The sequence below is a fragment of the Larus michahellis genome, chromosome 4, assembly GCF_964199755.1.
Source record: "Larus michahellis chromosome 4, bLarMic1.1, whole genome shotgun sequence".
In the NCBI taxonomy this organism is placed as follows: Eukaryota; Metazoa; Chordata; class Aves; order Charadriiformes; family Laridae; genus Larus; species Larus michahellis.
In genome coordinates, this window is record NC_133899.1 from 48145660 (window position 1) to 48159557 (window position 13898).

Sequence of the window (13898 nt, forward strand, 5' to 3'; positions counted from 1 at the left end):
AGTTTCTTTTTGGTTTGTGACCCGAACCTCCAGTAAAGCATGGCCTGCTCCAAATCTTGATTGCGTATAGTCTAAAATCTTACCGCAAACGAGTAAATTGTGATTGCCCTACCTTCATCGTCTGAATTTCCTTCCACTCTTGCTTATAAATGCTGTGTGGAGTAGCTGTGGTGGTTATATTGGATAGCAGCTTCTTGGACAGTTATGCTTAGTATCCTCTAGAAGTATTATGAGATAATTCAAGCTGGATTAAGGTCAAGTCTGCCCTAAAAAATAATAAAACCCATCTGAAGTATCCATCCCTTGTGCAGCACAGAGTCTGCATGCTGAGTAGCTAGGATGCACTGTCTTGAGTGTAGGTCTTAATTTTTCTGTGTGTGGCTTTGAGTTTGATTTCTAATACTCCTTAAAATAATGGGATAAAGCGTTATTCTCTTTTCGTCTTGTAGTTGCTTTTGTAATTGCAGTGGCTTGGACCTGTCTGGGTTGAACTCCGCTGTGGCACTGGTTTATGTAAGTCACTGCAAGGTTATGAGCTTGGCTGAACTCCGTGGGGGAGTCCTGCTGCCCTCTGGGAGCTCTGATGCTGCATCTCTGGTCTGAATGTCACACCGTTACTTTCACATTGTTACACAGTGGTCCGCCAGGGTGTGGACCTGTGTGCTTTGTCAGTCCATCTCTGCATACCCCAGGATCTGGGTCACCCCTTGAGCCTGAATCTCTGCATTGGCTCTATGTGGAGATCCCTGTGGATTCGCCCAGGTGCTGGAACCTGCTAGTGGTGATAAGGAATGAGTCTTGTTTCCATTGCTGTCATTTAGATCATCTCAAACCACCCTCAAAAATTCCTCCATCAAAAAATATTCAAAGCATTGCGAGAGCCAAGTGCTTTATTTGCTGTAGGTTTCTCTTACTTTGTTCTTTTCCAGTTGAAACAATGTGGTCTCTCCACTGTGTTCTTCCAGCCTGAGCTTCCTCCTTTCCATCTTGTGATGCTTTAAATTTAAACTGCCTTCTCATTAGTTAAACTGTTGTTAGATTTTGTGTTTTCCCTGCTTGCTCATTTTCTGCTTTTTTTGGTTGTCTCCCTGTTCACTGCTTTACCCAGGAAACAGTGAGCCTGGCTTCTTAGTTCCCAGTTCCTGTCCTGCCTTCTCTTCTTTTGCCCATCAGACTGGGGATCCCTTACAAATTGTTCCCTTCAACAATTTCTTTCCAGCTTTGTATTCCCCACGGAAGGTTAGTGCCTGTTTTCTTTGCAGACACAGCAACTGTGCAGGACCCACCAGTCTGAGAAGCTCTTAATGAGTACAGCGCACTCTTAAAATATATTTCATAAATGCCACCTGTCAGCTCTTCCTTTCCCCTAGGACACTTTGTTAGTTTATTATATGGAATTTATTTAAGTTGTCAGGACCTGCATTCTTATTAATGGAGGTGCATTTTTCTCTGAGAGCATGTGACTTCATCTTAACCTCCCCTGGAGGAGTACAGATTCAGAACAGACAAGTATTTCCTCAACAGACCTATCCTGCTCACAGGATATTATGACTGTGAAATGTAATCAACCCTTGAGCGTGTTTATCTTAGTGCTCTGTATTGTGGTGGTAGCTCAGTCCCTGTCACTCAGCTAACACAGCGTTTTCATTGCAAGTTTGGATGCACAGGGCTTGTGCTGTAATATAGCAGTCCTGAAATGTGTTTAAGGATAGTAAGAATTTTTGCAGGTCTTCCATTCACTGGCAAGTACAAGGCTTTGAATGTGTGAATAAAAGCTTGGAGGTTTTATTAATACTGCATACTGCTATTTCCACAATGAAAAGTGGCTCCAGTTTGGAAGCGTGGTGTTGTACTAATACACAGTTAAATCTCAGGAATTCAAACCCTTCTAGGGAACACACTGCTTCTTGGATTAGTGGAAGTTTGTATTATTGCAACCTGGTGGTTGATAAGGCGTGCATGTGCTCTGCAAAGATACTGCTGAGTTTTTTTCCACTGCAGATGAGTGTTTTGGCATAAGACACGCACATTTAAAGTTGTGCTAAGCATACATTCTTGCAGTAAGAGCTGCAGAGGCGGTAGCAGGCATTTGGCTTGCTGATTTGTTTGGATTAATAGGATTTCATGTTAGTTAAAATGCATACTCACAATGAAAAAGGCTCTTCTGTGTAAAAGCAGTTTCACTTGTTATTTTTGCATCTATCTGCTGGCGTAGCTATATTGGTTAGATGGGACTGTTGTTACAACACTATTTGAGCCTCTGCTCAAGGGACAAATTATTTGATGTGAACTGAAACTGTGGCCACACTAATGTACGAGCTATGGAGTTGATGATAAAGTATAACCTGTGTGGAATATGGGCTGAAGTTGGCAAGTGTCTTGGCAAACATCCACTACAAGAAAATCTCAAGAATATTGCAGGAGCTCTGAAATATCTAAAACTATATACAGCAGTTTTGGCAAGGCTGGATTAGTCTGATACTGCGTTAGCGTCTATGTTAGACGAGTGAACTGCAGTTGGCCTAGTAGACAATGTGGGTGGTGTGACAACTGTGGAGGACACAAGCATTAGCCTTGAGTGGTAGGGGCGTTCTGGTTAGGCAACGACAGCAACCCTGTGAAGGAGTTTTTTGTTGCTGCAGTGGAAATGTTCCTCTGAATCCAGACAAACTCTGCTAGACCAGAAAGTTAACTTCTTTAATGATGTTGGAGGCAAAAGTGTCTTAATACCATAACGATTCAGTTTCTCAGTGCCTGTGTTACTAAACAAGGCACTGCTAATGGAAAGGCCCACTGTGGACCTGCCAGTGGAACCTTGCAAACTTTTTCTTTGGTAAGAGAGCCGGCACCAACAGGCAGATGACTGTTAAAAGTCAGATATTTAGCTTTTTTGCTTTGACATACAGCAGCAATACTTGAGGACTCTGCCCAGCTTGGGTCACATCGCACAATGAGCTCAGATGGGCTCTTGTGCTGGCAGGGCCATTTCAGCAGGAAAGGGGAAGTCTGGGAAGGCAAGTCCCTGTTCCTGGTATAACTACTTGGGGAAGTTTGTCCTTGTGTTCTTCAGAAATGTGGCAAAGTGAGATGGGAGCTCTGGGGACTCGAGAGCTTAGAGTCTGGTGCCTGCTCACAGCTCCTTGGTGGAAGGCTGCCCCCTTTGTCTGGTCTCTGCGACTCTCCATCCGAGGCAATTAGGATTAGCAGGCACATTTCATGCTCTGAAAAGTCAGAAAGGGAAAGAAGAAGGAGTTTTACAAAAGGAAATGCCTGCCAGGCACAGATTTCGCTCTGTTTTTGTGCAGAGAATAAACACAGACGTAAAGGTTAAAAAGCAGACTTCCAACAGCATTTAATGAAGGGCTTGGAAATGATGCAAGGGACTTAGTGAGTGACAGGAGAGAGCGGAGGCATTGCAAGGGGCAGAGCTGGCAGATGGAGGAGCCCAAGTGACACACAGTACAGATTAGGTATTGAGACCTTCCTAGTTCACCTTCATGGGATTTTGTGAAACTTTAACTCTTGTCAGGAAAGATGTGGCATTTTGGTTTGGAGAGTCACCTGCTATTCCTGGAAGCTTAGAATGGAGGAGGGCTGTGAACATGTCCTCATGTGCAGGTTCAAAGAGAGGCAAAGGAAGAGAATACATGTTTCTTTAGAAACTGCAAAATTCAACTCTCTCCTGACCTTTCATCTAGGAGTGTGTCCTGGCCTTATTTGCTTCCCCCCCCTCAGTTTAATTCTGAAAACCACTCTTCTCTTGCAGTGTCAGTTGCCTGGGAGCTGATTTCAAATGTATTATCTTACTGATTTTTTTTTTTTAGTAGATTGGTACGGACCTCTAGATGGGGAAATTACTGTAACAATAACTGATTATTATTTCTCCTCACACTGACAAGGTAAAGGTGTCTTTATCTCCCCAGTATTTTCCAATAAATGACTCCCATGCCAGCGCAGTAGCTGATGGCTCTTACAGCTGATTCTGTAAGTATCAGATGATTTTATGGTGTATGGAATAACACAAACTAGGAAGAAAGCATAAATGCCTTTTTCCAACCCTTTACTCATTGTTTTTTTATTAGGGCTTCTTTATGCATACAGACAAAAGAATATAAAAGGTTGAAAATATGCAAAAAAGGTCAAAACAAAGCATTAGTTAAATAAAACACAGATTGGAATGTATTTTTAGTGCTTGAATATTTTCCCTAAAAGGCTATACTGCAGGAAACATGTTCTAGTGCTTGAATCGTATGGTAGTATGAGGCATGCTTCTAACACATGCTACTGTCACATGGAAATACAGAAACGGTCTCAAAACAAGCAGCAATGTCTGCAGAAACTTCCTTTAACAGCTTCAGCTGGTGGGAAGGCTCCAGCCTTGTCCCCCCTTCTCAGCAAGGGGCCCAAATGAGAGAGGCGAAAGCTTGTTTGCCCACCCACTTCTCAAAACAACTTGTGAGTTGTTTCAGCCAACGGTAACAGATGTTTCTTTCTGTTTCCATAACCTTTTCCTGTCAGGCTCTTTAATGATGCAGCATCCCTATTTGCAGGAAGATTTATCTTGACTGTCTAGCCTGATAACATTTATTTCCACCTGTGTGTTTCATGGAGTACCTCTGTTGTCCCTAAATGAGGGTTCTTCACCCGGTGTGCGAGAGCCAATCGACACACTGAGTCAAGATAATTTGTTTTTATTTCAGTTCTGCAGAATGGAGTGTCAGGCATTTAACAACAGCCAGCACACCTCACGTTTCAAGCTGCCCAATACTTATAATGATAAGATACAGCTGATAGGAGTGATGAATGAATCATTATTAACCAATCTATACATACGCATCTAAGCTCATGTTTAAAACATTTTGGGAGGTTACCCGATTGGCATGCTCATTATTCACAAAGGGGTGTGTCTTTTAGCATTATAATTACCCAAGGTTAGTTTGGGATACACTTTTGGCTCAAATTTGGTCCAGAAGTTATGTTTTTGCTGTCTTTTATGTCTAAGTCAGCAACTGCAAAAGACCACGTAAGACACATTGTTTCATTTCACATCCTATTCAACGTTAGGTACGTTCTTTGATGCCTCAACCATGTCCCAACCAAAAATTCTTGATAAACTTCTAACTTTGTTCTTTAGGCATCACCTCCACACACCATTCCAGTACTGTACCCAGTATCGGAATTCCAGGAGTCTCACAGTGGTCCCTAAACAAGTGGGGTTTTCCTGTTTAAAATGTGTATGCACGTGTGTTGTTACATAGCATAAAGCAATCAATGGAGTGAAGCCTTCCCACAGAACTGCCCATCCACTGCAGCTAAAAGCATCATCGGTGACAAATAAGAAAACAAACAGCTGAACCTAAAAAGTCCTTGTTCATAAAGGTTTTCTTATAAAGAGGAAAATTGCGCTTACTGGCTTCATTAGTGTTGCACAAATGTAAGAGCACTGCTAAGGCTTACAGCTCTGCTTCTTTTGCAAGCAGCGTTTGAGGCTTCGGTTGTCTGGTGAATTGTACTTACTACCCTGCAAGAATGAACTTTTAAGCTATGCAAATGAAGTACCCTCTGAAGCATAAGCTAAATAATTATGTATCGGTAACAAGATGCAACTATTACGTTGTGTTCAGTTGTCAGTCAGGCTCTCCCTTGTCTCTTTCATCCCTTCTCTTTTCCAGCAGTTGTTGAGCAGTTTTGTTGCTCTCCACTCATCACTAAGGTGAGGTGTGAGTAAGCCACTCTGGTATGCCCGCAGTTCAGATGCTGTTTCTCTTTATCTTTTTTTCATGATGGCACGAGAGATTATGAACCTTACAGATAAAAAAATAGCGTACAAAAATGGTTTTAAATCCTGTCAGACTTTCATTGTGGCAAGGCTGTACTTGAGGGGATGACTGGTAGTGATTTTGGTAGTGATTTAGGAGGTATAAAGAAGGAATTTCTTCCGATTTATTTGGTTGGCTTTTTTCTGTTCAGCAGTACCTGTCTGATAACTGGATGGTTGCAGAAAGTTCTTGGCAAGTTGGAGACTTAAACCATAACCTGTCACTAACAGCAGCTGAGAGGGTTGAGGTAGCTATAGCAAGGAAATGAAACTGCTTGTTCCTTATTGGTCACCCTGGGTAGGATGAGGACTTCCTAAACAGCTTGCTCCAGTATGTACGTGTAAAAGGTATGCTAAAATACCTTGTTTGTCACCAAGGAGACTACAGGGTTTTCCTCATCTGAGAGGTTCTACGTTAACATTTCTGGCTCAACTCTTGCTGGTTCTGGAAACTCACCATGCTGTTTCATATCTGATTTTTCCAGCTTCCGTGTGTAGCAGGGTGAAATGAGCAGGGGCATCTCTATGTTGTTGTGAACAACAACAGAGAAGCGGGAATTCTGTTTCTTAAGGAGAAAAATTATCAGCTTGCTTGTTGAACTGCAAACAATTCAAATAAGATGGGAATGCATTTGAAAAGGACCTTAATCTCTTCTAGTTTCCCTGCGGGGAAAATTGGACCCTACCATTAAAGACAAATGCTTCCCAGATGCATTTCTATGTTAATTGTTATATGATCAGACAAAGGAAGATCTCCTAACATCAGGAAGGTAAGATGTCAAGGAGCCATCATGACTGTACTGGGGATGGAGGCTTTGGGCAGGGCATCTGTTCATTTATTGTTTGTGTTTCTTGCAAATAAAATGATTTCCTTTTGAAGTCTGAAACTTGTGGCTGGAAAATTCCCTTTCCTGTACGATGCTTGCATTGCTCGCAATGTGAGTTAAGCCCTTGGGCACTTGACTGAGCTCCTATTAGGACGGTCATCTTCACTACCTGCAGCTGTGGCCTGCTCAAATTCCCATAGCTGATAGGACTGTGGAACTTGGTATGCTAAGCATTGCCCCTTTTAAAAAGAAATCTTGCAATAGGAATGAGCATGAATGGGAAATTGCATTTCTTCTTATTGTGTACATCTGGGGGAAAGGAGGAATAATAGCCTTTTGAAGGGTTCAGCCTTCAGAGAGCGTAGACCTCTCTGAGGCTTTCCCAGTTAACATCAAATCTGAGATCCCTTCAGTGCTTAGCATATGCCAAACTACCCTTAGTAACACTCTGTGCATCCATTCAAGAAAATAATTTTGCCCGCTTCCTATTTACAGTTTGCTGGTACATTGAAAAACAAGCAAAATAAATCCTTGAAAATACCAGGTTGCTGTGCACACTTTTTCTACAGCATTCACTCAGTTTTAGATCGTTAGCTCAGCCACTTCAAAGGCAGTGTCTTCATGGTAGCCTGGAACAGAGGTTTGCTGGGACTTGTCAAATTCATATTCAGGATTTAATATATTTACTGTGATCAAAGGTAGTTCCCAAAACCAGGCTGCCCCATAAAATACTTTAGGGTTGGAGATGTGCAAGAACCTTTTACATCTCAGAGATCAGTGATCACATTTCAGCTGAATTCAAATTGCTTCAGAACTGGTTGAGAGAATCTGGTGTATTCTTGCAGCAAAGAGCTTTATCTTTGCTTTGTCAAATAGATTTGTCCTGTGTTTTGGGCTTCCTGGTGCCTGGATTATAGTAAATCTAGAACTAGTAAATGTAAAACTTGTCAGCTGTGATAGATCCTTTTTGCAAGTGTAGGATAACCTCAGTATCATTAGCTACAGTTACAAACGGGCTCATAAAGAGGTAATTACTTTTCAAAGGTACTCATGCTTAAAGATGCAAGTGCTAATCTAGGGGGAATTTTATACCAGGGCCTAATCACTGTCTCAAATTGAGTCACAAATTAGCTCAGGGACTTCTCCAGCTTCCTCAAGCTTATCTGTAAGCATCTTAAATTTTTCTCTTACTATGAGGGGGACCTGCCAGACACTAAAAATTTAAGAAGACAGGGTCTAGCCTAGAAAAAAAATTTAACTCTGGTTTTTGTTAAATACATGGGTTAGAAATTCTCACGATATGTAGATGTTCCGTGTTCTTGGAACTTGTACCCCAAGCCCTGGGTAGCTCTAGAGTAATAGCTCTTCCTCTGAGAGTCTGATAGTAGTAGTTTGGAAGTATCCTGCTCTTCACTGAAGGAGTGCTGGAGTGCTGTGGAAAGTGGTTTTGCACCGATTTATTTTTTTTTTTCCCACCCTTTTGGTCTAAACTCAGACATTGGCTTGCATGGCTTGATTCATAAATGAGCAATAGCTGACTGGCAAAGGTTCATTTCTCCACATCCCAAGATGAGCTGGACCCTCTGAGGGGATTGAGACTGACGGATAAATATCTCTCACGTGTAGGTGGCCTATAAGAAAAGATTTGAGCTTTTTTTTTTTTTTAAGTCTTTGTTAAGACCTTTTTTTCCCCCCACTCTTTAAACTCTCTTGTCATGTGCTGAGTGGGGGTGGAAGGAGATCCAGGGTGGTGGGGGGAGAAGGGGGGAGCTGCTGAAAGCATTTATCTTCATTTCTGCCATCACCCAGTGTTTATTACGCAGTGATAGACAGACGCAGGAAAGCTGCCAATCAAACCTACGTTCACTGCATTTCAATTGGCCTTCACTTTGGATTTCAGCATTTTGAAATCTACATCATCTCTGCAGTAAAAGGTCATTCCGTTTGTGGGGATGACAAGCCCAAGACCCTTGGGTACCCACCGCAGTCACTTGTGATCCCATCAAACAGTGGAAGACCCAGGAATCAGGACAGACTGTCAAGTGCTTGGTGAGAACTGCTGCTTGTAAGAACTGATCTGCCCACATTTAAGAAGCTGAAGTGTGCTGTTTGCCTCCAGGTTACACTGGAACTTAAGAGGCAACAGCACCTTCTTCTGCTCTCACCCAGACTGGGACTCTGTGACTGGGTAAAGCCAGCTGAGAATGAGTTCTCATGCTGCGCCGTGAACCAAAGCTCTGTAGTGAGGATTTTAATTTTCTTAAGTTTTCCACCCATGGTCTCAAATCTTCCCTATCAACCAATGGAAAAAGCGAACAACAAAGGTTAGGATGGCGTAGTTGTGTACTTGGGGGGGGTGTTTTCCTTCCTATGTCTGAAAAATTTGCGTGCTTTTAATCGTCTTTACTGTAGGACAGTGCATGCGTGCCTGTGGGAGGCGCCTGGCAAGACTTGTGATACAAATGTTATTCCACTTTGTAATATGTAGCTAGATATAATTTAATAATTACACTTCTCAATTACATAATTAGTATAAGTATAGGTGATTACTTAATAAAAACATGTAGATCATGGATTTGCCATTAGCGTTAGGCACACTGGTTTGGAGCCTTTGAGAAATGGACCAAAACGTTCTGAACGTGCAGCTTTCATTCTATGAACCTTGTTCCCTGTGTCCTGATCTTTTTGATAAAGGTATCTGTTACCTGAGGCACTAGCATTAGTCGGTGGCTTTTGCTGGCTCTGAAATTTCTGCAGAGCTGTCCTGTAGATGAGGAGGCACTGCTTTTTTTCTGTTGTTAGCTTTTCCATGTAGGATGTGACTGCCTTTGGAGGTGAAGGGGATGCAAGGTTTAAATGAATACCATAACTAACCTGAAGGTTCTGGGGAAAGAGAAGAGAAGACCAGAATCTTTACAGAAAAAAAATTCAAAAACACTTGCTAACAGCTTTTTTTTTTATGGTACTTGTAGCAGTAAGTACAACAGTTGTATGAGCCAGGTGAGCTTGCTGTTTGTGGGGCAGTTAGTGATGTTGCTAGGCTTCTGTGATGCAGAGGGAACATACGATTAATCTCCTAGGGTATGTTATTCTCCAGTTTATGTATTACTTGCTATGCCTACAAAGGTTGTTCTCATTGCAAAACAGGTGATGACTTTGTAATGTTCATCGGTAATAAGATCAGTATTCTGGAATTATGTACCCTGAGTAGCACATCTGTTGCCTGTCTTTGCAGAGTGTTTCCTTGTCTGACTCAGTCCTGTAAGGCGGTTGCAACCTATTGGTAGTTACTGTTTCCCTGCGGCAAGTCCCACTGCTTGGAATTTGTACAGAAACTAGTTTTCTATTCTCCACCTGGTGGCTGGAGGCAAGACAGCAGAAGAGCTGCCCAAGAGCTACCAAACCCAGGCTTGCAATGAGGAGACTTTTAAATATGAAGCAACATAAAATTTAATTGTCGTCCTTCCACTTCTGGCTGCAAAATGTAATTTCATTAATGCATTGAATCTGCTTTCTCCAGTGCCTATCTTTTGTTCAGAGGAGCCCTTTGTTTTGGGGGGATATGGAGAACAAGGCCTTGGGCATATGTAAGAGCAATGGAAATGTTCTTAATTCTGCTCTCCAAGTGATACGTTTGTGTCTGACAGAGGCAGATACAGAGACTGAGCAGACGCACAGCGGAGGTTTGTTGATTGCTGGAGGCCTGGCACAGCTGAGTACACGGTGTAAAGCTGGCTGCTCGGAAGTCTTGCTCTTGGCGTATTTCTGAGCTTTCTCTAGAACCAAAACTCAGAACTCAAGACAGCTTATCAATGAAAAGAGGACTAGCAGCAGCCTTCTTGGTGTCTTTCTCTCTCTTTATCAGCACCATTCTAGAATTTGCTTCCCTACTTTGCCCTGCACCCCCTTATTCTTTACTTTTCAGAAAAAAAATCCTATTAGTGTGTGAGTTTTCAGGCTCTTTTTTTTTTTCTTTAATAAGCCTGAGCATTCTGCTGGGATTTGATAAGAAAAGTAAAAATACAGTCACCCGAGCCTCCTCATCTTCCTCCACATGACTTTAATTTTTCAGTACTTAAAGGGGGCTACAGAAAAGGTGGAGAGGCTCTTTATCAGGGAGTGTAGTGATAGGATGAGGGGTAACGGTTTTAAACTGTGAAAGAGGGTAGATTTAAATTAGATATTAGGAAGAAATTCTATACTGTGAGGGTGGTGAGACGCTGGAACAGGTTGCCCAGAGAAGCTGTGGATGCCCCATCCCTGGAAGTGTTCAAGGCCAGGCTGGATGGGGCTTTGAGCAGCCTGGTCTAGTGGGAGGTGTCCCTGCCCATGGCCGGGGGGTTGGAACTAGATGATCTTGAAGGTCCCTTCCAACCCGAACTATTCTATGGTATACTAGCAGTTAGCAAGCTTTTAGCTCTCTGCGCTTGCAGCTGCCCTGCTGTGTACTGAATGCAGAGTTGTCAAAGTGATGTCTCTTCCACTATTGCTGCTGTGGCAGCAGAGTCCTGAGCCAGCCCTTCTGGGAAAGTGAAGCCACTGGCTTTTCTATGTGCTTCTCGCTGGAGACAGTGTGGAGGTGCTGAAAATTCAGACTGCGTAGAGTCTGGAGGCTGTGTTTTTCCTCATTTGTGCTTGAGGATGATCTTATTTTGCTCTCTTATCAAATTCTATTACCTTGAGTTTCTCTGGGTGCCAGCATGTGTGTGTAGTACCGAGGACCGCATGTATATGAAGGCCTTAGAGACTGCAAATAGCAGGAGATTTTTTGACAGTAGTACTATTATGGGAGGACAGTTTCTTCTCTCCACTTCTCTCCCTAGTGATTGCATTTAACACCTTTGAGCTTTCTCAAATGCATGCCGACTTGAGTTACCAGTGGCAGTTCCTTTCTGCCTGGAAAATTATGTTCTTTGTGCTAGTTTATGAAGTATTCTGCTTAGCTTTCTGCTTTGGGCTGTTGCCCAAATCCTTGGATGGTTAGCAAGGGTAATGCTGTTTGCCTGGAGTCAGGACAGCCTCTGCCTGCTGTAGGCTGGGCTACCCAGGGCAGCAAAGGGCCAGCTTGTAGGTCCTCCCAGCTAATATTTTGTTACAGTTATTACTGTGTGGTAAATATTATAAGCAACCTGCATCTTCTGAGTGGAGTCTACAGTAGTAGTAGGGATCACCTACATCCACAAATGTGTGTGATATGCCAGGACAATGCTTTTCCTTAGCATATATTCTGGTCTGCCTTCATTGCTGTACTAGAAAATTTTGTGTCTGAAAATATAGCTTCACTAGTACCAATAAGCAGAATGCATTTCCACCAAATGAATTGATTAGTATTTCTGCCTTGTGAGTCTGGGCAAGTCTTATCTCTCATCAATATTCTTTGCTTTCAGAAATGTGTTGCAGGGAAGCGCTTTCCTATTAATTTCCTGTGCTCTGTGGCTTATTTAGGAGGTGTTACCATTTCTGTAAATAAGGTTTCTTTAAGAATCTAGAATTTTGTGTATTGGATTTTAAAAGATTTTCTATGGTTTTGTCTCCCCAGCTCTTTTTCTGGATGATCTTCTGGAAGTTAAATTGCTAATTATTTCTTCCTTTTTTGGTAGGTGCTGTGATTGGGGATGGACAGTCAGCTGTGGCCAGCAACATTGCCAACACCACCTACCGGCTCCAGTGGTGGGACTTCACTAAATTTGATCTGCCTGAAATCAGCAATGGTAAGCTGGAAAGGACACCAGTACTTTCTTTTAAGTCTATACAAACTAGAGCTACCATAAGCTCTTGCAACTTCCAAAGGTAGCTGTATATTGCAGGCCTTCGATTACTTGTTTGTCTTGTTGCATTGGGAACTGTAAAATGCTTAGCCTTTTGAAAAAGTTGACTATAAGACAGAGCAGAGCTGTTTCTGCTCTGTCTAGCTTGTGTATTCTTGCTATCAGCAAATCCATGCATAAATGGGGCTTTTTTGTGAGCATTCTCATGGGAATATACGATCCTCTTAGAAGAATTCTGTATCCAGTCTCCTCGTTATTTTACCAATAAGTTTCTAGAGGGATATTGTGTTTATACCTTTACATTAGAACCTGCTAATGAATTGTGTCTGAATTCTCCAAGCTAGTATGGGTGTGCAACATTTTGGGAATCAGGGCCCTGGTCTGTTGCTTACCACAGTGTTGCAAGCCAGAGGAAGTAGATGCAGCTTTTAGCCATTTACAAAAGCAGTGATTTGTCCCATGTCTCAGGTGAAAGTGTCAAGAATATGAGCAATATTGCTGATTTTTATTTATTTGTTTTCTTATTCCCTTTGTGAAAATTAGACCATAGTTTTACGTACGTTCTATGGCATAAGCTAGCTCTCGCACTGGAAGAGACTTTCTAATGCAGACACAAGCATATTTGATGCTCGTGGTCAGCTGACCAAGGAATGACTTTTTCAGGGCTAAAACTAACTTGACTTAGAAAGGCTATTTTTAACCCAGAGTGGTATCCTGATATAGCTTGCTGCACAGCTGCAGAAATGTTTCTGGCAGCCTGGGTTGAAGATAGGAGGTAGATATTCATGAATATTTTTTTGTACAGTGACTTTTTAGTTTAGGCTATCTCTGTGCATATATGAAATTCATTGCTTGACTTGTCAGCAAAAACAGATTGGGTTCTGCTTTAAGGGGCTGACTTTTTTAGGGAGAATGGGGATTCTGTTTCCAGAAGGACTTCTGCTTTCACAGGTAGCCATTGAAATTAAAGCCATTGAAAGTTTCTCCCAGTCCCCATCCCTGTCTGTTCTGCAATTCTAGAAATTCTGTATCTAACAATAGAGGTCTCTGTGGTGTACTGTCCCGTTACTTAAAAAACGCACAAAAAGAGCACATGTAGTGACACCATAGCAGCAGAGATGTGGCAAATTGAAATCATAGAATCACAGAATGGTTTTGGTTGGAAGGTCATCTAGTCCAGCCCCTCCTGCCATGGACAGGGATGTCTTTCAATAGGTCAGGTTACTCAAAGCTCTGTCCAATCTGACCATGAACGTTTCTAATGATGTGGCATCCACAGCTTCTCTGGGCAACCTGTGGGGGGCCATTTATCTCCCAGTCCCCAGGAAATCGGAGAAGCTAGGGGAAAACCACCAGTAGCCCGTCCCATTACAACCAGATTTCTTACTTTATCTGTAGGAGTGACACAGCATCTGGTGTTTCTGTCTCATTTCCTTCCTTCACATTGTATAGAATATTGTGGTGTGATGTTTATAGTCTGGTGGG

At 42.4% G+C, this 13898-nt stretch overlaps 1 protein-coding gene across 4 annotated transcripts in view; it reads left to right on the plus strand.

Moving 5' to 3' along the window:
* AMBRA1 (autophagy and beclin 1 regulator 1) overlaps nt 1–13898 on the plus strand; it is a 134473-nt gene that overhangs the window by 69139 nt on the left and 51436 nt on the right. For all 4 annotated transcript variants that reach the window (XM_074584512.1, XM_074584508.1, XM_074584510.1 and 1 more), the window contains one exon: nt 12246–12356. In XM_074584512.1, coding sequence (XP_074440613.1) covers nt 12246–12356 — 111 coding nt within the window. The remainder of the gene's footprint in view (nt 1–12245; nt 12357–13898) is intronic.